This window comes from Lactuca virosa, chromosome 7 (genome assembly GCF_052849685.1).
Source record: "Lactuca virosa cultivar CGN04683 chromosome 7, Lactuca_virosa_CGN04683_v6, whole genome shotgun sequence".
Classification (NCBI taxonomy): domain Eukaryota; kingdom Viridiplantae; phylum Streptophyta; class Magnoliopsida; order Asterales; family Asteraceae; genus Lactuca; species Lactuca virosa.
In genome coordinates, this window is record NC_136432.1 from 198,570,165 (window position 1) to 198,597,993 (window position 27,829).

At 34.2% G+C, this 27,829-nt stretch overlaps 1 protein-coding gene across 1 annotated transcript; it reads right to left on the bottom strand.

Moving 5' to 3' along the window:
• Nucleotides 1-23,248: 23,248 nt before the first annotated feature.
• On the bottom strand, nucleotides 23,249-24,442 carry LOC145127448 (zinc finger BED domain-containing protein RICESLEEPER 2-like). Its single transcript, XM_079062644.1, has 2 exons — nucleotides 23,691-24,442; nucleotides 23,249-23,624 (listed from the first exon to the last, which is right to left on the bottom strand). The coding sequence occupies exons 1-2, from the start codon at nucleotides 24,440-24,442 to the stop codon at nucleotides 23,249-23,251; spliced, it is 1,128 nt and encodes a 375-aa protein (XP_078918770.1).
• Between the last annotated feature and the right edge of the window lie 3,387 nt (nucleotides 24,443-27,829).

The following is a 27,829-nucleotide window of genomic DNA, read 5'->3' on the forward strand; positions in this document are numbered from 1 at the left end:
CATACGATTGCAGATAATATGGGGATTAGTCTAGCCACATGCATGAATCGAATCATTACCAATGCTAGATCAAATTCACTTGAAGATATGCAATAAAGACTTAACTCGAACATGTAGAAGGTGGTAAAGAAAAAGGTTTTGAAGTGCCTTGATGCTTATTATTTACCTAATATTTAATAATGAATGGATAAGCCCAACACAAATAATCCAAAACAATTCGGGTATCAAGGTGGTAGATACGAAAGGTAGAGAGAAGATTTGTATCAGATCGGTCACCAAGATAAAGAGTTTACATCAACCCTCATAAAATCAATAATGTAAATTTTCCTTTTCCTTTTGTAAACCATATTATAATTGTTTTTCAAGACAATAGTTTTATTGCCTTTTGGATAAATACTTGGATACAATAAAATTGTTTTCTATACTGAGGATCAATCCAAAATGAAATTGACATGTCCATATGGTACATTTTCTTTCTGAAGGATGTAATTCTGCTTGTGTAATATCCCCCCCCCCTAGCAATTTTCAACATTGTATGATGGAATATTTTCCAGATATGGTGGGGGTTCGTTAGAAGCTTTTATGCATGATTTTTCTATCTTTTTCTCTTATATTGATACTTGCTTCAGACAATTAGAAAAGCTTTTAAAATGTTGCATAGAGTCTAATATAGTTTTAAGGTGGGGAAATAGTCATTTTATGGTCAAAGAGAACGTTTTAATTGGTTATGTTGTATTTGAATGTAGTTTCGAGGTCAATAGGTCCAAAGTACAAATTACTTCAACTCTTCCCCCAACCACCTCGATAAAAGGCATCGAATATTTTCTTGCGCATGCCGAGTTTTATGGAAGACTTATTAAGGATTTTAGTGCTATTTCAAAACCTCTTTTCAACTTACTCTTAAAATATGCACTGTTTTCCTCCGATAAAACTGATGGGTTTTCTAGGTTAAAATCAAAATATTTTCACAACAAAATTTACATAAATACTTATGGGTACATGCAACCTAGAACTCTATAGCCTTTTCTTAAGCTATATCAACATACTTAGGAAACAAACTTCTAACTTATGTAAATCGAAAATTAAAATGCTAGAATTAATCAAAAATTAATTCTGATTAATTCTCAATTAATTCTGATTAATTCTTAATTAATCATTAGCTATTTTTAATTATTATATTAATCTTATAATATATTAAGAAACCATTTTATCTATTTCCTAATATCAGTTCTAGCTATTTTTTCGTTATGAAGGGAACCCAAAAGTGACTTTACTTTTATTCACTAAGATTCTACCAATTTAGTTAAGACCTTAGACACCTTAATCCAACAGTCTCTCAGTTGGATAAGTCTTCAACTACAGTTGTAAGTATAGACTTTAAATAACTAGTAAAAAGTGCTTTCCACAGCCACTGCCAAACTCTAATTAAATTAGACGCTATCCCTAAGATACATGAGCGACCATTCCTTCATTCTTCAAGATATCATATGGACACAAGACATTGATACAAATTAACATCATGATCCAAGATTTTGTTTCACGATTTCCTATTTATAACAACGTCATCAAACAACTAATTGAACACATCAATTTATTCCATGCTGGGCCAAAAACAATAATGTTAACATCAAATCACTTAGGGGCCAAAGATATCTCTTTTGCTTAATAGGAAAAATGAACGAATAAACTTTGACTATATAATTATAACTTTTACTCATCATGCCATACATGAAATTACATTTTATGACATCCAATTACGAATGCATTGATGCAAAACCACTGCACAACAGACTTGCGAACTATAACTTATATATCTCTATTTTAAGAATAAAAGATATTATCGTCTTAGAATTACTCATGACTGACTCCATGAAGTAATCTCTAAGTACGCGTTTACCAATACTCAAAATCCCTATTTTAAGTACTCATGAATATAAATACAATCCCTATGCTATGTACAATCAATATGGACAATCTAAAAATATTCCATGACAGTCTTATATAAATACCTACTCCCAGAAGCATAACCAAGTGTGGAATTTCGAATAAATTAATATTCTGGAAGTAAACATGCAAAGTGAAACACAAGAATAAACAATTGAAGATGGTAGTAAAAACTCATAAATAACTCTCTATTTTTTAATCAATGATGAAAAAATTATATTTATTTTGCTACATTGTTTCAAAACAATCAACTAACTACTAAAACTTAATATCATCTCTTAATCCAAGGCTCCTAGGATGTTCGAAGTGCTTGATCTTTCTTAACCCCTTTGTGAAAGGATTAGCAGGATTATCCTCTGATGATACACGATTCACCACGAGCTGGCCCTCTTCAACTTAATGTAGAACATAATGGTATTTTCTCTTGATGTCCCTTACTCTCCCATGATACTTTGGTTCTTTTGTCAAAGAAACCACACCTTTATTGTTGCAGAAAATCTCTATGGGTTCTTTGATTTATGGAACAACTCCAAGGTCTCAAATGAAATTCTTTAACCACGCGCTTCATTTGGCGCCTTGCTCGTTGCGATATACTCTGATTCACAAGTAGAATCAACCACCGTTTGCTACTTGGAACTTTTCCAAGTTATTACTCTACCATTCAATATGAATATCAAGCCAGACTATGAATAACAAATATCATGATGCGTTTGAAAGTTGGAATCACTATAACAACTCACTTTAAGTTCATATTTTCCATCGTAGACCAAGACCATATCTTTTGTTTTCTATAAATACTTAAGTATGTTCTTCACTGCTATCCGATCAGTTGCGACATAATTTCCTTGATATCAGCTAACCATGCTCAAAGCATAAGCCACATCAGGGGGAGTACAAGTCATAGAATACATGATCGATCCTATAGCAGAAGAATATAGGACTTGACTCATTGCATCTAGTTCTTTATCACTACCAGTACATTGACCTTTGCTCAACTTAACAGTATGATGCATGGGAAAATCCCTTTTCTTGGAACTCTCCATATTGAACCATTTCAATATTTTATCAAAATAAGTATTCTGGCTAAGCTCTAAGAAACATCTTTGTCTATCCCTATAAATCCTTATTCCAATAATGTACGTTGCCTCACCTTGATCCTTTATAGTGAAAAATTTTCCAATCCAAGACTTTACTTCTTGATAAGTTGGAACATTGTTTCCTATAAGGAGTATATCACCAGCATACAAAACTAGAATGGTCACTACACTCCCATTTGCTTTGACATACACACATAACTCATCCTCACTTCTAGAAAATCCAAACTCCCTAACCTTTTTATGAAAGCAAAGATTCTAGCTACGAGATGTCTGTTTAAGTCCATAGATGAATTTCTCAAGCTTGCACAACTTATTAGGGTATTTGGCATGTTCAAAACCTTCTGGCTGAGCCAAATAAACATCCTCGGTCAGCTTACCGGTAAGGAAAGAGGTTTTAACACCCATTTTACCAAACTTCAAAATCATGAAAGGCAGTTATGGAAAGCATTACCCTAATTGAATTGATCTTGACAACTGTAAAAAGGTCTCATCATAGTCAACCCCTTGGATGAGGTCTATTATACATTAAAGGCGGTTTTATTCATATCTATTATAATCATTAGTAAATATCACGTAGTAGTGATTAGCATCCCTTGTGGCGTACCTAAAAGGACCACATACATCAGTATGAATGAGGTCTTACAGTCCTTCACCTATTTCACAAGTTCCTGTGAAAGGTCACTTGGTCATCTTGCCTAATAGACAATATTCACATTCATCATCTAACTTTAAGTTAAATGATTCTAAGGCTCAATCCTTTAATAGTTGGGCGATGTGTTTATTGTTTATATGCCGAAGACGACAATTCCATAAGCATGCCTTGTCTAAACCACTAGAAGAATCAATACTAAATACACTATTCTGAAGGTCATTCATACACGCACAACAATTTCATACACATCATTACAAGGATAAGCTTTGAAAATAAAACACCATTTGTATAAACCAAAACTGAACCATCATTATTTTCAAACACATAATGATAACCTTGTCTAAATAAAGTGTGAAAAGAAATTATGTTTCTTGTCATTTCTGACGAATAACATCAAATGTCTAAATCAACCCTAACACTATTATCAAACACAAGCTCATAAGTCCTAATCCTAGTAACAAATAAAGTACGTCTATTCCCCATGATTAGGTTTATCGTCCCATGCTCGAACCTTTTACTTTCCCTTAGTCCATGCATATCAAAAAAAATGTGGAAACCACATCCTGTATCAAGGATCCAAGAATTTGAAATTTGAGTGTTATATATTTCAATAGAGTACGTACCATATGTAGAGCCATGCATCTTGCCCTTTGCTTTTCTAACTTCTTGTAAGTACTTTGGGCAACTTATCTTCCAATGTCCCTTCTAGTCGTAATGAAAACACACACCCTCTTTCGAATCACCGATAAGAGGAGCATCAACGTTGACATTTCCCTTTGACTCACCAGTAGACTCCTCTAATGTGGGTTTTCCCTTTTCCATTTGGGTTTTGAGTAGGCCTTCCTTTTATTCCCTTTTCCTTGTTGAATGACCAAGACAGGGGATGTTGTAGTATTTTTGGAATGAGATTTCTTTTTTCCATCTTCAATAGTTTGCAATAGACTATGTGGCTCAATAAATGCCTTTTTGTGTTGTTCAAGTGATTAGTTACGATAAATTGATCATAACTACATGGCAAGGAGTTGAGAACCATGCCAATGGCTAGATCCTTGTCAAAATTCACATTGAGCTTTTATAGTCTTTCAACGTGTCTCTGCATCTTTTGCACATGAGCACACACAGATTCCCCTTCTTTCAGTTTGCACGCCATTAGAGCTTTGAAGACCTTATAATGCTCTTTTCTCTCATTCTTATGGAACACTACATCAAGAGCCTAGTTCATTTCATACGGCCAATACTCCTCATAGGAATTTTGTAGATCAGGTTCCATGGTTGAAATCATTATGCAAGCGACTTTGGTGGCGTCGTCAACATGTTGTTTATGTTCAATAATTTCCTCAGGAGTAGCACTCACAGGGTCAATTTCAGGAATAGGTCCTTCAAGAATATATTCTTTTTTCTCATAGAGAAATGTAATCTTCAAATTTCGCATCCAGTTCATGTAGTTTGAACCAGTAAGCTTGTCTTTTGACAAAATCGAAAAAAGAGTGACATTAAAGTGTTGAATGGGTGGAGGAGGAAAATGAAGATCAGCAGTTCCAAACATCTATAATAAAACATAAAGTTTTAGTTAGTTGATTCAATCCTTAATATTTTAATCCAAATAAATATATAAGGCTTGGATCCATAAATACAATTCGTAATAAGAAGAGGGATGTCGTAATCAAATTGCGAATTTTTTTAGGTACGTAATGCACTTTACCAATTTTAATCCCTATGAAATTCCTAGAACTTTTGTGATGCGTCGAGCTATTGAATGACATGTTTAATCTCATATTATGCTATTCGATTTATGACTAGTATACTAAGAATCACAAAGAAGATGTAAATAAGCATGAAAACCCGTGTGACACCCTTGTTCTTACTCATTTCAAATTTTTAGTCCCAAATTAATGAGCTTGTTAACCACATATACTCCACTAACGACTCATAAAGAAACAATGTGGGTTTTCATGGATTAACATAAAAGTTCACATTTTTCCTAAGTAACTAGAGTGAGATTTAATGTATGTTCTAGTACTTATATGTTATAATTTTAACGTGACTAATGTCCTATCATAAACCTTTTGACTAACGACAATCCACCACACAAAGAAGCGGTGGGTGAAAAGGACACTCATTCAACGATTATTTTAATAGGTCATTTCCTTATGCCTTTCTTATAGAATGAGTTCATGAATGATGTCTAGTCTTGGTTTGACTAACATATAAGGGTGTATTTTAAAACCTTTTAATAATACAAAGTTTAAATTCAATTAACTTAATTATCTTTTAATTAATTAACATTTAAACCAATGTCAGATTTAATATTTATCTTTTAATTAAACATTTAATTAATTATATTAAATATTTTAAGGATTAAACAATTATCTTAATTTATCTTATAATTAGATAATCTTTTTTCCTTTTATACTTCCTTAAATTTTGAAGTAGTGTTTTGATAATTATCTAGTCTAAAGGTTCATATATTAAACAAATAAAATAACAATTATGATCTATTAATTATCCTACAATTTGAAAAAGGCAAGTAAATTCGAAAACCCCATTACAGCTAAAAGCGTTTTTCGCCAGGAATCAGGCGCGCCGTGTCTTGCGATTGACATGTTATATTTGGTTTCTTCAGGTATCGATTTCCAGTTTCATATATGCATAAATAACATGAAAAATCCTAAGCTCTAATACAACTGATGAGTTTTCTAGGTTACAAGAAAAAATATTTTCACAACGAAATTTACATAAGCACTTAGGGGTACATTCAACCTAGAACTCTACGGCTTTTTTTATAATGTCCCGATTTTCTACCCAAAATTTTCATTTTTATTTATTCAATATATAACAGTACAATTACATTATGAGGAAACATATTGCAAATGTGTGTGTACAATCGAACCTTGCCCTTCTTACGAATCCATGAAGTACCTGAAAAACATTTATAATTAACTTGGTAAGCACGAAGCTTAGTGAGTTCCCCAAAATACCACATATCACTATATATATATATATATATATATATATATATATATATATATATATATATATATATATATATATATATCAAGCCCCACCTATTAAATATATAATTGAGCCCCGCCCAATGAGCATATAAACATTCCCCGCCGAAAATACATAATGGGCCCCACCCAATGTACATAACGAGCCCCGCCCAATATTCATGATAGGCCTCGCCCGATGAATATAACCATATATATAGAGAGTAAAATTTTAGGTTCTAATAACACAGGTACATAGAGGCTATACATTTTAAATTCAGTACACTAATATTGAGCACCGAGAGACTATACAATCGGCTATACTCTACTAGCTCTTATAACCTAACACACATGGATATATATTTTAATACACAGAATAGTGATGTAACTCACCTAGACAATTACTCAGAGGATCGACAACTATCTGAGTGATTCTACTGGCGATCCAACTGGTGGGTAATGTGCCCAAGAAGTATTAACATATAATACTATAATTTATTAATCTCTATGACAATTTGGTAATGAAAGCTAGATCTTTTACTAATTCCATTGAATACCGGGAGTTTTATTAAATAAGGATCAGCCAGGCAGGACAGTTGGGAAGCAGGACCATTTCGGCATATAACCTTTCCAAAATCCACCGACCAAGCCAAGTTGACCATTCTAGACACCTCTCCTGTAAGTTGATCAATCAACATTATGACTGGAATCATTAATAAATCTTATTTCTACATTCATAACAATGACTATGAATATAAATATAAGTTACACTTAAAGCGTAGCAAGTGCAACTTAACTTACAAGAATTTCTAGCGAAAACCCGGAAATTCGCGGGCAGGACTCAAACCCGAACACTTATAATTGTCCGGCTCCTAGATCACCCAAGGCTTTGCCAAATACTCAAATTCTAAAGAAAAATTCAGATTAAGAAGATATAATTCCATAATTATTGGAAGGGTGTGAGGATGAAATGAGGGGGGATTGATCATATTTATAGGCGATTTTTGCTAGGTACACCACACGCATCAAAGGATTGTGTCGTGCGCTCCTGCAACGTCGCTCCTTTCGAATCATGCCATGTGTCACATTTCTAGTGGTCCTTGTCCCTCCTTCTAGAATGTTACGCGTTATGAGACTTAATTATTTTCTAAAAATCATATATTTCTCACACAAGCTCTGTTTTCGACGTTCTTTATATCCACACGTAGCTATCGACGAGTACTACAGTTGGTCTTGAAGTTCTTGGATTCTCTTGGGAAAATTTGGGAACATCACACTGATGTTCTCAAGAAAAGTGAGAAAATAAACCTCATGGATCTCAACTCTTTGTTTGGAAATCTAAGAAATTATGAAGAAATTATAGCTTTTCATAAAGACGTCATGAGGGACACTAACAAAGAAAAATATGTAGCCCTGATGAACTGGTTGCTTGTGTTTCACTCATTGTTAAGCATTATGAAGAAAGCATATCTAATGGAGCCAGAAGAGTTCAACCCATGGGAAATAACACATCGTGACAGCATAACCCTGACGGTCTCACTGTCTAATGGGATGAAGTGAAACTGGGTAACATGGCATGTCTAATTTCCATAGACGGTCTCACTGTCACACTGATTCCCATCTAAGATCCAAATACATCTTCAGCAAGATTGTGATCCTCATCTCTTCTATTATGGATCACAAAGAATGGAACCTTCGAGTTTTGCCTTGGTGACTCTCATAACTCGAAGGTTACAAAGATTGGATCCTATTAACTCGTTGGTTATAAAGATTGGTTTTCGCTCCTCCTTTGTTCTTGGTGAACATGAAGCTTGGAATCCATCTTCAATACCTCAACGATTAAGGACATCTCATCTCTTTATATGTTGTGAATTATGTTTTGTTTTGGTGCATTTGATCATGCTTGTGTATTATTTTATAGACAGTGTTTAGAGGCAGATTTCTCAAAGAAATGAAACATATTTATGGCCTTTCAATTCAAAAGATTTGCTCAATTGGGTCTTTATCTCCTTTCTGAAAAAGCTTCACATATTTCGTTTTTAGAAAACTTCCTTGTCTGACTAATTGTTTTCTTTTATTCCTTTATTATTTTATTCATTCTATTCTTTATTATTTGGTTATATTGTACCATATTAAATGAACTGATGGCGAATTTTAAATTCTAGATTGCAACTTAACTTCATGATAAATAAGATAAACCACTTTGATGTGATAATTTTACATTGTTTATGACTCATGCTGATTTCACCTCAGCGTGATTGAAAAATCCCATTCTCTCCTTTAACTTCTTCTTCTAAGAAATAAATGATTCACTGTGCAAAACTACACACTGATGAAAGTTTGAAACTTTGTGTCAATGGTTAGGCAATGTATTATAGTCTATCACATGCACCAATCCATTATCACCATAGATTCTTCTTTAGAATTTTATGATTCAGTGTATGAAACCAGACACTGATGAGAATTCGAAAAACTTTGTGCTGATGGTTAGGCTATATATCATAGTCTATCACATGCACCAATCCATTCTCACCATACATTCTTCTTTAGAATTTTATGATTCAGCGTATGAAACCAAACGCTGATGAGAACTTGAAAACTCTGTGCTGATGGGTATATCACATATCGTGATGTATTACATGCACCTACACATTCTCTCCAAACAATTCTTCTATTAATGAAGTTGATGAATAAATATATCTACCATACACTGATAAAACTTCAACATTCATTGTCGATGGGTACATTTAAACACTAAAATTTATTACACGCATCATACCATTCTTATTCTTTTTCTTCTAATAAAAGTGTGTCATGATTCAACATATCAAACCATACGCTGATGAGACTTCACAATACTATGTCAGTGAATGATAGTACAAACACATACTATCAGGAGACATCACAATATCACTCGTTTGACAACTGCAACTTTGATCCACTAATAATGCAACTTTGATTCGCTGACCGCTTCCGCTAGTAATTCATGTTGCTAATGCTATATCTCACTAATACATAATTCTCTGATCTCAATGGTAACATTTGGATGAAGATCAAGATATGTAAAATCATCATGAAATACGAGATTTTTATGTCGCCTTTTTCTCAAATAATGATTACGCAAAAAGGTAGAAAATCTTTGGATAAAATATGAGAATTCTCTCTCCTAGGTCACTTTTACAACTCATCCAAGCAGTCAATGTTCTCTCACAAAGGATCTCTGGATCATCATCTTCTCTGTCTCAATTTCTTCAAGATTTATCATGTCAAAGGTTCTATACGTCTTTGCTCCTGATGCTAATGTAGTCAAAGAACCACATGCTCCTGATACTCCCATCGTTGTCAAAGCAAACAATGTTGCCTTCTCAAATATCATCCCAAATCAATACAAGAAATCGGGGATTGAGGATTTTGTCAACTACATCAAAAGTTGTCCTCTGCGCTATGCATTCTATGATTATGCAGATCCATTCTACCCTAGTCAAGTATACGAGTTTTACTATTCTTACACTTTCAATGCCAATGCTCAAACCATCTTTGGAACTATTGGAGATGGTCATTCTAGTGTTGTTATCAATGCAACTTATTTTCAACTTGCGCTACGTATTCCTCAATCAGAAAACTACTCTGAAACTCATTATTAGGAAAAATGCAGGTCTTTTCGACCCAAACTAGGGTATAATTTCTCTCTTAAGGGTACTACTCGTGATCCAAATAATTATACCCTTCGTCATTGCTATTGTGCTGGTTGGAAGTATTTGATAGGGGTGATTGGCAAGTGTCTTGGACATAAGATTGGTAGTTTAGACCAGTTGAACCTGTTTGAGAAACGAGTTGTGTATGCCATGGCCTGCAACAAAAGATTGGACTTTGCTGAACTTTTCTTTGATCAACTGGTTGAATGCATCACTGGGAACAAAAATCCAACCTACATTCCATATCCTCGTTGGATTTCATTAATTTTGGGTCGTACTTGAGAGGGTTACAATGTCAACCATGGAGTCTCCATACAGCTTCTAGTTCTCTCACCAAATATTATCAATGCCAGCCCCATTGAAAGAGATACGCATATTACTCAGCGTGTGGAGGATTGGTTGCAAATCCTTATGTAGTTGAATCCTCTAACTCTGATGAAGAGGATGATGAGAGCAATAATGAAGATGAAGAGGATGATGTTGATGATGAAGATGATGAATATGATGCTGATACTAACACATCAGAAACTGATATGTGAGAGACTTATGCTCAGGGAATGATAATTAACTCTCCCCCAAGATTAAACCACCACATTTGTTTTACGTCTTCCTCTCATTCATCAACAACTCATTCTACAGAAGCTATAACACAGAATGGATCATCCCCACATCCAGTGGAAACCATTAATCCACTTATTCAAGATGTAAATGCTCAAAGACTAGCATGTCTTCGTCCTCAAGCTGCAATTCTCTTTCCACTACAAACTCCTTTACAACCTAATGCTCTCTTTCAGTGGGAGTCTAGTTCCGACTTCCAAAGGATTATGCTCTCTCAGCTCCCCTTATTGGTTTAAATGACTCAATCACTTTTAGAAAGACTGACCAAATTTGAGAGTGATGTGTTTAACATAAAATGTATCATGGCTTTGATTGATAATGATGATGAGATGATTCAAGACACTCCCCCTAGCACTCTAGGCAGTGATCAACCACCTCCACCACCACCACCACCACCACCACCATCACCATCTGGTAATAATCCTCTACCACCATCATTTGGTAATAATCCTCCACCACCACCATCAAATCTCCCTCATTGCTCTCCCTCTCCACCTCATAACTCCCCTCCCCAAACTGATGAGGCCGAAAAAGGGGAGAATCAACAAGTGGTCATGATCACTGCAATTCCATTTCAGTCTGAATAGTCTAAATTAGAAAGGGAGGATAATCAAGGAACAATGGTTGTTATTCAGTCTGAACCAGTGAGTGATGATCAGCCTAAGCCAGAAGCTGATAATGATTAGTCTGAGACTGATAATGATGATTATTAAGGGTTTCTTTAAATGGAATTCATGGCACAGACTGCTATTCCTCTAAGTGTTGTTTATCCTGATGCATATTCTGAGGGGGGAGATTCCACAAGGAACACACAGTGACATTGAGTCTAATGATGATCGACTCAATCCAAGAAAAAGAAAGGCTTTCTTCTCAAGGGGAGCAAATAACACTGAAGCTGGAAGTTCCTCAACTGTTGGTAGTTCTTCATGTTGGATTAGGTGTCTAAGCCCATAACTATTATTGGTATGTATTCGACCCGAGAGTAGCATGGTCCATTTGGGTTGGATATCATCAGGACAATTTGTTAGGATGGACTTTTGAGAGAAGGTTATTTATGGTTTATTAATATATTATAAGTAATAATATATTAATATGAAATCATATGTTTTAATTAGTAGTGATCAAGAATTAATTTGGAATTAATTTAGTGGTCGAAAGAGACTAATTAAATCTATGGGGACTAATTATGATAATTAGTTATATTTATATGTGTTGGGCTTATGATCCATGTTGGACCAAGTTTATGTATGGATACATAAAGAGTTGGGCCACATGAACCATGGATCATAAAACCCATGGGTATGGATTTGGGTTATATCCATGACCCTAGAAATCCCACATATAAATAGATACTTCATTGCCCAAAATCGCCACTTGTATCTTTTTAGAGTTCATGGTGTCTTTTGTGTGCATGGAATTCTCTCTCAAGTTCATCCTTTGTCCATGGTGTGTTGTGATTCCATTTGAGGCTTCCACACTATTGGGGCTAAGCTCTTTAAGGCCAAATACACCAAGAATTCAAGCTCCATCAAAAGGTATGTCATGCTAACTAGTATATTATAATTTTACGTTAAATGCATGCTAGTTGTAAGATTAATACCTTGGAAACCGTTTGCATGTATAATTAGTGAAAACATAGATCCAAGGTATTTAGGGTTGTATGTGCACCATAGGATGTTGTAGTATACCAAAACCCCAACAGTGGTATCAGAGCCATGGGTTGTTTTCAATTATATTTGATGCAAGTTGCTGAAAAAAAAACTGAAAAAAATCGAATTTTTTGCTGTCTGGACAGCAGACTCGACGAGTCCAGTGATGGACTCGACGAGTCCATGAACAAATTCATCCAACTCGTCGAGTTGGTTCATGCACTCGACGAGTTGGACCCCCTGACAGCTTATCTTCGAGTTTTTTTGGCCTGTTTTGGATTAGAATCATTACCGCAAAGTGTTTTTGTTCATAAAATTTGTTTTTTGATACTATGGTAATGTTTATTCTCATCCAAATAAAGGATAATAATCAAAGTTTCAAGTTTTATACATGTTTATATGATGCTTGAAAAATGTTGATTATGAATGTTCATGTTTATGAGTTTGTTTAGATTAATAGGAAAAATTATGAGATAGTTGTTTTCAATCCAAATTAATCTTGAAGTTGTTCATAATATGTGTTTTTGTAACTTGTCCTCAAGTTACATGAAAAGTCATATTTATGAATTTTAAAACCCATAAAAATTCCATAAGTTATGAAAAAATGAAGAGTCACATTTTTAATGTTTTTAAATTCTTCCATAACTTGTCTACAAGTTATGGAACTTGAAGGGTTTTTTCCATTAAACCACTTTAAAATTCATAAGTTATGGAAACCATAAGTTTTTTGAATTGTTCAAAACTTGTCCTCAAGTTTTGGAATTTGTAAAGTCAAACCCCATATACACTTTAATTCCAAACCCAAGAATTTTAAAAGTTAAAGTTCAAACTTTATGGACTTCATTAAATTAATTAAAGTGTCTAATTAAAAGAGTTAATAATTTCATAAAGACATGGTTTAAGTTTAATTCAATTAAGAGTATAGTTTAATTAATAGATTAAACCACCAAGTAGTTTAAATGTTTAAAATACACCCTTATACTATTATAATATTAATAGTTAATACTTATATATATATATATATATATATATATATATATATATATATATATATATATATATATATATAAGAACAAAGTCAGTCTTACCGTTAGTAGGCCTCATTCACGAAGCCGGTCTATAAGGGGGGTATAAGGTTACTGCCTATAAAATGGCAGTTTAATGGGTGTCCACTCTCACCCACCGCTTCCTTGACCGGTGGAGGGTCGTTAGCCGAACGGGTAGGACAAGGACTATAATTCTCCCTTCATTAAAGGTATTAATGTTAAATACTAAGTAACTAAACCTTTTATAAATACCAAATCTTAGTTACTTAGGAAAAAGTGAATAAGGTGCTAATCCATGAAATTACACTTTGCACTTTGTTTAAGTCCGTTAGTGGAGCGTGTGTGGTTAACCGGCACACTAACTCGTATTTAACAAGGTAGGCAAAGGGTAACCTAATGTTTATCATAATATCGATGGAGCGTGTGTGGTTAACCGCCACATCGATTGAGGGGTAAACACTTAAGGGTACTAAGTAATTTGCATGGTTACTTCACACCTTGTTTTGTGATCCTCGACATCCCAGTCACAAAACCTGAAGGGCACACTCGAGATTGAAACATGCCATTGAACAGTTCAATGAATCTCAAAGATCTAGGAGTTTCAAAAACCAATTAAAACCTAATAATATATATTTCGTTTTCATGGTGGAAATTGGTGAATCGTCATTCGCCTACCTTCAAATATTTTATAGCTTGGATTACGGCATCCCTCTTCCAAGTTATAAAAGTATTGTGTTGGGTCCTAGCCTTAATATTTCATATTGGGTGTTATATTAAGGACTTTAAATCAACTATCTTGAGTATCTCCCAAAAGATGTCTGGTTTAGACATTTATGATCTTCCCAAATCTCTTGAAACAAGCTTTCCTAAATGAAGATGATGTCCCATGGAAATCATACTTCTTTCACCTCCTCCAATTATTCTCCCTAACCCACAAGTTCCTGAAAAGTTTAAGGTCACTCAAGCCCTATTGGCAAGCAAAGGTCTATGTGTGATCACATCTTGGAGATGTAGTCACATATTGACAAGCCGGGAGAGTTGGGTGTCAAAGTCTTGAGAAAGTTGGTGGCTCAACTAATTTCTAAGTCACATAGTGAGTTCTTTTGGAACACCAATGAAACAGACTATGACAAGACCCTTAATGATCTTATCTATTTGCTAAGATCAACTTCCTAAAAACTTTATGGACATTGACAATGATGACACTGGGAATCCAAAAAAGCATTCTCTTCCCAATGGAAATGGATCGGCCATAGTCAACTCGGTTGACCAAATGGTAAAGAGAAAAGCTAAGTCTGAGATAGTCCCATTACCAAAGGGTCCATATGTTTATATTGCCAAAGAAAGGGGCATTGGTTGTGAAGCTGCCAAATTTACCTAAGGATGTTAAAGTCAATAAGTTTGACTCTACTTCAGGTAAAGTCCACTATCTAACTCTGCTAAGTTTCTATTCTGAGATTCTTGATACATGATGTGACTGGGTCACATGTTGATGTTTTAAGAATCAAAGAAAAGTGAAGAAACTTAAAGAAAGAATATGCTGAATCTGATCGCGTAGATGGATTTCTATCGCATAGTTTGAAGATCGGATTCTTGAGCTACTTCTTAGGAGTTATGATATTTTGCTTAGGAATAGATAACAACAAGTTTTCATATGGATTTTAAGGATAAGTTTTTCCGCAAAGTTTTAAAATAAAAGGTAAATCTTTTGATTTTATTTATTTTAAAATATCCTTACAATGGCATTTGTGAAAATCTGTGTTGCTTATAAGATTCCATTAAGAGCAAGAGTGGAAATATGAATTTGATTCTTTCATTTGTGGTAGTGTCTAAATTTACCAAATAAGGAAAGATTCTCATCACCCAAGTTTCAGTTGGATAGAAACTTGGAATCATGCAAGTTGTATAGCATGATGAATGAGAACTTTCGAGCATTGGAAAAATTAAGACTAACTACTTGTTCACATGGGTGTGTGAGTCAAGTGAAGGACTAAGGGATCGGGTACACATTCTTGTGCACTGGTCAGAGTCCACCACAAACGATCGATAAGACTATTCGTCATAATTTACTATAGCTCAGTAAATATGTTTATACTTACAAGCTTAAGTGTAATTCTGAGACATTGGAAAAGGTTCCAATGTATGGCAGAGCGAATAAGAAGAATCAATTTAGGCAGAAAGATAAAAGTTTCTCAAATCTGAAAAGATGGGAGAGTACTTTAGTATCATGTTTTTAGACCATCTTAATGATTTTGAGACCTTATCACAATTCATCCTGTAAGTGCATTCTGATAGTTAAGAAGAGGAGTTATGAATTATTGAAGTGGTTAAATCAAGAAGATGATTCATACTTCGTTCCAAAAACAATTCTTAGAGTTATACTCTAAGATTGTAACTTGAGTGACATGTCTTAAAGAAGGTTTAAAACACTTATCAAATGTAAGAGTAAAAGTTTTCTACTCTTGTACATTTGAAATTGGTAAGTTGTGATGTTTTGGATAAAACAAAGACCAACTAAGGCCAATTGTGTGAAGTGTTTGTCTTGATTAGAATCCACACTATCTCTTGAATATCTGACAAGAAAGTCTTAAAGTTGGCTTTGCATATGAGTTCTTAGAGTTCTCAATTGGTTGCACAACAACTTGGAAGCAATGGCAGGCCCTTGAGCTGTCAGGTGGCAAGAAATTAAGATTGAGTTCAGTCCATATGAGTTTGGATTTGTCATTATCCTTGTCTTGTGACTATGGTTTTGACAATTCACATGGATAAGAACACATACATGAAAATGATGGTGAGGAAACACTTCCACCAAGTAGATTTGAAGTAGATAGCAATTGTGATATTTGCATTCTCAAAGTCGTTAGTGGAGCTGTGTGGTTAACCGGCACACTAACATGGACTTGTGAGAAGTGGAAAAGGTCTAAACAATTGAGACTATGATTACGGCATCCCTTTTCATAGTTCTGAAATTGTTTAGACATACCTGTGAGCTATCTAAGATAAGGTGTATGATATTGATAAAGTTTTATCAAAGCAATCTAGTATCAGAAATCTGAACTTTGGTAAGAAAGTCAATAAAGTATTGTTTTTTCTAGAAGTTCAACTGATTTCTGAGTACATGTCAAAGCTAGTGGGAGCATAAGTGTTATGCTAATAATCATCATGTTAGTGGGAGCATGATAATTATGATAAAGGTTGCAAGTTAGCAATGTTAATTATAGAAAACAAAAGGTTTCAATTGGGAAAAAGTTGTTTTGCTATAATTAAGGGAGAGGAAATTATACTTCATCTCAAATCTCAAATCTTAGATTGAGGTTTTAATCGTATTTAGTCAAGTATATATATGAATGTTATGTTGGAATAGCTCAACATAAGAAAATTCTAATATAGGGTCCATTATTTGCGTTCTAAAATTCGATTATGATTACGACATCCATTTTCATAATTTGAATTATGAGAACTTGGCAAATTGAAATGGAAATATTATAGCAAAAGACTGGTTTAGTCTTTATGTGATACATCATGAATCGTGTCCCATATGCTTCGGATATAGGATCGATTGCATGTGCTATATTCATCCTTTCTAAAATTTTCCAAATGCTTGGGGCATTAAGAAGGGAAAAGGTCTAGAATTGGATATGACTAAAAGGATTAAACAATTGTCGAGGACAATCTAAGGTTTACCAAAGATTGGTTACTCAAGGACAGTTGGAAGTATAATGATAATTCTGGAAGGACCATATTGACATAATCTGTAAGGAGGAAACTCTTGTTCAGAAGTGATAGTCAAAATGGAATATGGAAATGTTTCAAAGTTAGAAATTATTCAATCTGTGTAAGATTAGGAAACTTAATGCAAGAAGGATGTTTCCAAGGAGTTGATCTCCTTTGGAATGCTCTGTAATCTTTGTTGTCAAGTCTATCTGACTTTGTGCATAATCATTACAAGAGGATCAATGCATATAAGTTTAGAATCTAACAGATTTCAGTAAATGGCATGAATTTGGAATTCTTGCATTTGCAGTATGGATTTGGGACTATGAAAAGAGGATCATTGGAGTTATGTTCAATTGATCTATTTCACAAAGTAAAGATCATAGACAAACATAGTATGCATACTTGGTGTATGGCATGACTAGTGTTTAGAAAACATAGTGTACATGCTTGGAGCATGGGACAACTATTGTTTTAAATTCAAGAATAAAGTTGATAGCTGAAACAGTATACAATGAATTATGTGTAATCATATGGTGATAAATAAAAGGTGTTTTATTTATGTTCATAGGTTTTGATACCATATTCGATTCAATTATTCTTGTGTTTCATTTTGCATGTTTTGACTTCCAGAATAAACTAGGTCATTGTTCTGGATGACTAAGTTATTCAAACCATCCACAGTCGGTCATATGTTGGAAGTAGATATGAATTAAGACTGTCATGGGTTGGCTTGTAGAGGTCTAAGATGTTGGACAAAGGGCTACAACACTCATGAGTGCTCATAAGTTCTGAGTATTGGATTCAACCCGCGCTCATTGGAATCACTTCATGGATTTTATCACGAGTGATCATGAGACGATAATATCTTATATTCTTCAAACCTAGAGATATGAGTTGTTACTATGAGTTGGTTATACATTGATTGCACGAAAAAGCATTGGTAACTCGATGTTATAAAACGTGCCTTTGTGTATGATTCAACAAGTAGTAGAACAAGCCATATGAGTCGAAGTTTATCCATTCCTTTTACCTTCGGGATAAAAGCGATATCTGTGGGCCCCTCGATGATTTGGTGATGACAAACGTAAGTGCTCGGCCGGGCCTGGACTGATTTGATTTGTTCAATTAGTCAGTCGTCATAAATCGGAAATCGGGAAACAACAAATGGACAGAGAGAATGATTATAATCCATGTCTCAGTCCATATGATATCTAGAATGGAGGAATATATGATCCCTTATCTAATGGACATGTCATTTGATTTGTTCAGAGTTTGACAGCGGCTTTAAGAGCTATGATTGCTAGTCGGGATCTTGGAGTCATACTTGAATAATAGTTTTAGACTTATCCAAGTGGGAGACTGTTGGATTAGGTGTCTAAGCCCATAACTATTATTGGTATGTATTCGACCCGAGAGTAGCATGGTCCATTTGGGTTGCATATCATCAGGACAATTTGTTAGGATGGACTTTTGAGAGAAGGTTATTTATGGTTTATTAATATATTATAAGTAATAATATATTAATATGAAATCATATGTTTTAATTAGTAGTGATCAAGAATTAATTTGGAATTAATTTAGTGGTCGAAAGAGACTAATTAAATCTATGGGGAATAATTATGATAACTAGTTATATTTATATGTGTTGGGCTTATGATCCATGTTGGACCAAGTTTATGTATGGATACATAAAGAGTTGGGCCACATGAACCATGGATCATAAAACCCATGGGTATGGATTTGGGTTATATCCATGACCCTAGAAATCCCACATATAAATAGATACTTCATTGCCCAAAATCGCCACTTGTATCTTTTTAGAGTTCATGGTGTCTTTTGTGTGCATGGAATTCTCTCTCAAGTTCATCCTTTGTCCATGGTGTGTTGTGATTCCATTTGAGGCTTCCACACTATTGGGGCTAAGCTCTTTAAGGCTAAATACACCAAGAATTCAAGCTCCATCAAAAGGTATGTCATGCTAACTAGTATATTATAATTTTATGTTAAATGCATGCTAGTTGTAAGATTAATACCTTGGAAACCATTTGCATGTATAATTAGTGAAAACATAGATCCAAGGTATTTAGGGTTGTATGTGCACCATAGGATGTTATAGTATACCAAAACCCCAACACTTCAGCCCCTCCTCCTTCCAAGAAAAGTAAATTAATAGTTGATTTGGAAGAATTGGCTGAGAACTGGAAAATTACCATTGAGGAGGTAAAAGAAATCATGTTGGAGCATAATGTTGCAGTTCAAGAAAAAGATATGAACATTGATCCATCAAACTTGTTCAGATCCTTGCCTCAGCTGATGAAATGATTAATGTTCAAAAGACAAATATTCAACATTTCAATATCGATGTTGCCAAACAAAACATGGTTGCTGAGCTGAATGATCGAATTGACATGAAGAAATTTAGAGATGTTCTAGCTCCAAGATATAAACCTGATCCCATGATCAAGGTCAGGTGCTCCAAATCCAAGGATGAATTGCTCAAAATTCATCTGGTTAAGGAAAAGGCATAGTATGAATACACTGAAGTTGTTTTTGCTCGTGAGTTAGTTAAATACGGCTACAACAAGTGGATCTAGATTCAAGAGATAATTTCAAAACATAAAGGTGTTCATCCTCAGGAGGTAAAATTGGTAATTCAACGATTGGTTAACAAAGTCAAGAAGATGAACTTAGTTCCTTCAGCTGGTCCATCTCAGCAATCCATCTCAGATAGAACAAGCAAGCCCAGAATGTCCAAGTATATTAAGTTCCTCCTTCCATATGGCACTGCCTATATGAACAACAAGCTGCAGTGGGTGTTGATCCAGTTCAACACATGCTTATTTGGGAACCATAACATGGTATCTTCTACCTTGATAGTCAATATTAAATGTGCTTTCAACGTACCATCGATCTTCCTGTTGCTCCCACTGAGCATATGTTCAATCTTCGTTCGGACGACATGCATCATAAAGAACCAGAATGAGGCTATCATGTACTGATCTCTCTTGAACTTAGAAAATGTTTGACCGGTCTTCATATTTATGACTTTAAGTGGTTGACACCTGAGATTTTGACAGAAGCTGAAAGTTCTTCATTGAAGATTTTGACGACTCCTTGGAAAATTAGTTTTGACATCATCTGGTAGAGTGATTGTAAGGTCACACCTTATGATCTGATAAGTCAAACACATAACACGTTGTCCACCCACGCTAGTTGTAAGGTCGCACCTTATGATCTGATGAGTCAAATACCACATGCTATCCACCAACGCCAACATCAGCATGATCAACGACATTGTGAACTTAATGATCTTAGTGATCATTTGTAAATTAGGAAGTTATTCTTTGTATATATAGAATAGATATCTGATCTGTACTCTTAGTGATTAGTATAAGACCTTTACATACATTAGTATACATCCCCAAAATAGTGGGATCTTTGTTTCTGTAATCGTATATATTGTACTATTAGGGTCAAACCCTAATAGAGCTTGTGCCGTTTTTGTGACTTGATATATTTGTGAGAACCCACTTTCTTAGTAAAAGTATATTTGTGATCATCTTGTTCTTTGTTCTTTATTTGTTCTTCATTATTCATACTTAAGTGTATCCGATCAATACAAACCTTCACCAGCGCCATCAATAGCTTCATTAAAGACGGCGTGATCCTCATGATCTTCGTGATCGGTTTATATATTAGACTGATAGTTTTTATATTAAGTAGATATACTCTGTAATTATATAATAGATATCTGATCCGTAATCTTAGTGATTAGGATCACACTTTACATAGATTAGAATATATCCCTAATATAGTAGGATCTCCGTTTCTAGAATAGTGTATAATATACCATTAGGGTTAAACACTAATAGAGCTTGTGCCTCGCTTTTTGCAACTATTCTCTTTGTGAGAACCTTTTCTTAGTGAAAACATGTTTCTTATTTATTCTTTGTTTTGTTTGTTTATTCTTCATTATTCATATTTGAGTGTATCCGATCAATACGAACCTTCAAATTCTCACTTTAGTTTTAAATTTATATTTTTAACATGCTTAGACTATTAAAGTCCGTATAAAAATCATAACTCCTTCATATGACATCTGTTGCCGATTGTCTTTATATCGACAGACTCTCATTCACAAGTTCTTCAACTCTCATTTAGATTGTTTTACCTAACAATCAATCGATTTTAATTTTGGTTTCTGCATCACACACTGCTGTGCTGAAACTTATAAAATTCACAACTTCCTCATACGAAATCAGATTTAGGCGTTCTTTATACGCACGAGTTTGATTTTTCGATTACTATGACTTTCATCAAGACTATTTATCGTAAATAGTCCTCTATCAAAAACGTCTATTTACGTGAATGGACGTTTATATTATAAGACTAAAATAGGTGTGACATTTTCTCAAGTATAAAACAACCTACTTATGAAACAAACTTCTAACCTATGTAAATCGAAAATTAGAAAGTTAGAACACATACCTTTTGAAAAAATCGAATAATGCAAACATTCCTCTTGAATTCTTCCTTGAAAAGTAAGCACCAACAATGTGGATGCATCTAATGGTTCACACTCAAACCCTAAAAGACCCTAGGATCAAAAATACAGAGAGAGAAGGAGAGGAAAAACCGATTTCTTTATGTATTATGTAGGGATCGGTTCTGTCAAGGGTTATAACACTATTTATAGTTGCTAGAAACCCTAATTTTAATATTAAAATAATAGTATTTTAACCTAGTTCAAATTTGTTTCCTTAACAACTATTGGAGGCTTCTAGAATATATCTGGAACTTCCTCAAAGCTGTCCGTGCATAGGGTGGTTCTAGAATTGCCACACTTGCTCGACTATTGAATAATTATAATTCAACCCTTGCACCCTTAATTAATTGTAATTAATCCAAAATTAATTTCCAATTAATTATGATTAATTTTAGTTAAATATTAACTATTTATAATTAACATATTAATCATATAATATATTAACAAACCATTTTATCTCTCTCTTAATATCAATTCTAGCTATTTTCTGGTTACGAGGGCAACCCAATAAGGACTTACTTTTATTTACTAAGATTATACCAATTTAGTTAAGACCTTAAACACCTTAATCCAACAAAAATATGTCATGAAGCTTTTATAGTTCTAAAAGTTAAAATGTGTGACAACCGTCAAAATTCAAGTCGGTTCTAGATTTGAATAAACTTAGTTGCACATATAGGCACGACACATAATAGACTTAGTAACTAGAAGCTAAGTTATAACCTACTAGAAACTTGGAAGCAACTAGAAACAATGGATAATGTACTTAGATTTCACATTGATATGTGAATTCTACAACTACTTAACTGTAGAGGCTATCCATATTCGGGTCACTCTTTGACTCGAACACCTTTTCATGAATCATATACACACATCATGCACTATAGATGCACAAAGACCCGATCCGATCCGATCCGATCCGGTTTTCCGAGGTCATAGCCGATCCGAATAAGCCAATAATCCGAACCGGTTTCACACCGGATTTGACCGGTTTTCCGAGGCCCCAATCCGAATCGGTTTAATCCGATCCGGTTACAATCCGATCCGAAATCCGATCCGAATTTGGTTTTTTCTTTTTTTTAAAAAAAAAAAACATTTGTTGGACCTCATATATAACACAAAATGCAACATAGGTTCATTAAAATAGTTAAAACATACATCAAACGTCGAATTAGAAAGAGTTTTTAAACTAGTTAACTAATAATAATAATAATAAAGTGGCGTTATAACGTTTAGCCAAATAGAAATAGTTTTTGTGGTCTTCCACTTCGTGTCGCCTTCAATAAAATATTCTTTAACCGCCACGCAAATAAGTAGGGGTGTCATCAATACCATATTCTTCATCTTCGTCTTCGTCTTCATCGTCATCGTCTTCGTCTTCCGGAGGTGTTGATAAGCCTTGTGCATATTCTTCATCCATGATCTCCGGTTCAACATTTTGTGGTAGTGGGCCTTCTAGTGATGCCAAGTGTTGTATACGTTCCACCGAATCCAAGTAATCCTTCAAGCAAACGCAAACCTCTACCGCAACCGGGGTAAGATTCGTCCTCAACTTTGATAAAACTCTACCACTAAAAGAAAAAGCGGATTCCGAAGCTACCGTGGAAGCTTGGATGGTTAGTAAATCGCGGGCCATGACGGAGAGAATAGGAAATTGTGCTTCCTTTTCTCTCCACCAAGCCAAAAGATCCAAAATTTTAAATTGTGGTGCACTCATGAATTTTAAAAAATTTGACCCCATATAAATTCCAAGTTCGCTACTAGGGGTTAATGTGCGTGCTCTTTTGTTTTGTTCCTCCAAAAGGTAGTTATAGAGGTCGATATGAAAATCCGTTCGACCCCCACCACTACCCGATGCACCACTAGTAGAGTCGGTTACACTTGCAAAAGTGTTTGACATATCGCCATACTTTGTAGCGTAAATGTCAAACAAATTAGTAAAAGTATTATTAAAAGTGTGTATTTGGTTACGGATGTAGTTTGAGTCATCTTTGTGCAAATTTAAAGACATAGAAATTTTGGTAATCAAAGCCTCTACACCCGTAACATTGATACATGGGTTTAATGCCGCGGCACAAGTAAAAAGTGGTGGCATTTCTTTGAAATATTTGACTAGTTTTTGTCTCATTGGTCTCGTAACCAAAACAAATATTTCACTTCTTTGTTCAAAACGCTCCAATTGTGCAGACATCAACCATAATTCATTTAGTAACAACGGACTTGTAGGGTAATACACGCCCGATAAAAAAGTGGTTGATTGTTTAAAAACTTTTAACATTTCCACAAACTCTTCCATCAAATCCCAATCATAATCCGAAACCGGATTTTTTCCTTTTGAATTTGTGTCGTAAAATAGTTGTAAAGCGATTCTTTGACGTGTCAAACTTTCAAACATCATACATGTTGAACTCCATCTAGTGTCAACATCCCAATGAGGACTATATGGAGTAACGTTTATGGAAATGGCAAACTTTCGATATTTTTCCATTGTAGCTTTATTTTTTCCAAAAACTCTAGTTAACACAGTTTTGAATTTTTCAATCGTCGAATCTATCATTTTTAAACCATCTTGTACCGCAAGATTAATAATGTGACAAACACATCTAGTATGAAAAAACGAGCCATCCAAAATAGGTTTATATTTTGCAATTAATCTTTTTGCCGCGACGGTATTATTACTTGCATTGTCAACCGAAATAGAGAAGATTTTGTCGCGTAAATTATAAGTCTCTATAACGCTTACTAAAATTGCAAATAATCGTGCCCCCGTGTGAGGATGCGCAAAAAGTTCAAAAGCAATAACTCGTTTGTTCATTACCCAAGTAGTGGGATCTATCCAATGTGCCATGACGGCAAGATAGCTTTTGGGACAAGTACCGGTGGAGGACCAAACATCACACGTTAAAGAAACACCGGTTTTTATATTTAAAAATCCCAATTGCATATCTTTTTTGGCTATATCCCAATACTTTAAAGCATCACGTCTAAGAGAAGTGCGACTTACTTGCCGGTATTGTGGTTGCATTTTTTCCCGCAAAATCCTTGTTAATCGTGGGTTGTCGAAGTGGCTGAAAGGCAAGCCCTCTTGAATGACGAACTTGCAAAAGCTTTCACGAATGTCATCATTGTTGTAAATAAAGATCGAACCGTCGGGAGTAATATTTGGTTGATCCGGATTGCCTTGACCTTTTACAACCGGACACGTTTTTGTTGTATGACTCCTCAACGTACTATTGCCATCTTTTCCCAAAAACATCCCGCATTGCTTGCACCTTGCTTTTTCTTTCCCGTTCGACAACAAACACAAATCGTAATGTTCCCAAACATCTTTACTCCGAGTGGTTGGTAAGATTTTAACCACCGTTGCATCCGACTCTTGAGCCGCGGTAGAATTTCGGGAGCTCATTTCTTGGAAGATTATGAAAATAAAAGTATAAAGTAGAAGAAGAAAGTAGTAAAAATGTGTGTAAAATGTAAATGGAGCAAATAGGTTGTATTTATATGTGTTTGGAAGGGCAAAAAAGTCAAGAAAAGTCAAACTAGCCGTTTTTTCCCCTTTCCAACGGCTATAAAAAAAAATTCAAATTTCCGAAATTTCAACGGTCAAAAAAAAAACCGGATCGGATCCGGTTCTCAATCCGAGGGTCAATCCGAAATGCTGTCCGAATACTCAATCCAGTTTCGATCCGGTGGCCGGTATCCGGTTCTCAATCCGAGGGTCAATCCGAAATGCTGTCCGAATACTCAATCCAGTTTCGATCCGGTGGCCGGTTTAATCCGATCCGGTTCGGTCAAAACCGGTTTTGACCAAATCCGGTTTTCGGATCGGATCGGATCCTAGAGCCCAATCCGGTTTTTGTGCCCATCTCTATCATGCACTTGACCTAGAAGTAGAAATTAGGTCAAAGTCTCATAGAAACTTAAGTCAAAGTTGAAGACTAGGACTAGTATACTTGATTCCTCAATTTCGCTTGAATCTCGGAATCACTACATAGAATGCCAATAAACCAATAAAAATAAATTACAAACATTATTTATAAATATAAAAGAGTTATAATACCATAAGATAATTTAAAGTCTCAAATATTCTATTTATTTTGATATCCAAATTTTTACAAACTCTCAAAAACCCTAAAAACCCTAAAACTTAAATTTTATAAAGTTTAACATCAAGAATTCTATAAAAATAGTTATGAAACTTATAATATTAATTAAATTCAGGGAAATATAATCAAGGAAAATAAAAATTTAAGTCATTAACATTCATCCTTAATTTATAAGTCAAAAATCAAGGTTTCATGAATAAAAACTTGATTTTAGTGCACATTTTATATAAAATTTAGATATTTTATAAAATAACTTAAATTTTATAAAACAAAATGAATGAGAAAGGGTTATTATACTCAAAATTTCGGACCCCTCTCTTCCCATATCTCTCTCTCACACTCTCATTCTCCAACACACACACATCTCTCTTCTTTCTCTCTCTAGAAAACTCTCTCTACCTTCTCTCTAATTTTTTTCTCCAAACACCACAACCACAGCCTCTTAACCACGAAATTATGGAGATTCATAAGGGTTTTTCAAGCCACAAATAAATTTAAGGTAAAGAACATACATCTCTTGAAGATCCACAACAATGATTTAAGCCATGCATGTGCATTTTACTTCAAAAACCGACTTCTACTTCTTCATCTTCTTCAAACTTGTTTTCTTTTTGTTAAAATGGTTTTTAGAACATCATGGATGTGTTTTAACACCATGCATGTATGATAAACAAGGTTGCATGTTCATGATCTTAGTGCAAAAATCGATTTTAAGGATTAAAACATCAAACTCAAGTTAAGAGTTTTTGAGAAACAAAATTTTGTTCATAAATGAATGTATACATTTTGATAAGTTTTAATCTTTTGATCTCTGGAAACATGACTAGAATATAAGTTTATCATGATATCTTTTAAAATATTTCAAAAGATTTACTCAAAGAAATGATGAAAACTCATTTTTCTAACCAATCACCATGCATGCAATCTGCCAGATTTCTTTACCTGACTTTAAACTGACATATCTCACTCATTTTTTAACCAAAATTCGGGATTCTTTTTCTGAAATATAATATTTTGAGTTAGCTTTCAAACCCATCTGACCTCACTGGAAAATTCAAATATTTCTATTTTTAGCAATTTTTACAAAACTGTTGCTCAATCAGCACCTTTTTGTGAATACTAGTTTTGTATTGCATGTTCAAAGATCTTATTCATCACTAAAAATCAAGGAAAAATTAATTTGAGCACTTAACATCATGTATTAAGAATTATAAAAATATCTTGATTCAAAAGCCTTTGGAACATGTTGGAAAAATTCTCAAAGTAACATCAATAATTTTTACCAAAATCACAAGAATCAAGTTTCTCTATAATTGTTTGAGCCTTTAGGCATGTTTTTCGACATCAAAAATAAGAAAACAATTTTTCATTGTTATTAAATTATTTGAAGTTGCATTCTAGAAATTTTCAGCTCAATATATATTTTCTTTATTTTTACATCAAAATAATAATAAAATAGAGTATTAAAGCATATAAAATACTTAAACTTGTAAATAAATTCTGGAAATATTTGTGGATGACTCTTTGAGTTAATAAACATCTCTCATGAAGTTTCATCGATTTTTGTTACTGGTTAGTATGGTTTTTAATTTTCTTTTATTTGGCTCTAATAAATCATAAAACCACTTTAGGAAATGTGAAAATATTATTTCATATTTTTCGCAGCTTGTACCTTATATTTAAGACTCCGAAAAATATTTTGGGAATTTTTGAAAATGTATATCTATTTTTCTTGAATTTTTGTGTTTATATTGGACTAAAAACCGGAA

Bases quoted from the DNA above. Each gene is read 5' to 3' on its own strand.
- LOC145127448 (XM_079062644.1), bottom strand. From the start codon at position 24,442: ATGGAAAAATATCGAAAGTTTGCCATTTCCATAAACGTTACTCCATAT. The intron at 23,625-23,690 runs GTCAAATTTTTT...GGCTTGGTGGAG, and splicing joins GAACTTGGAATTTATATGGG to AGAAAAGGAAGCACAATTTC.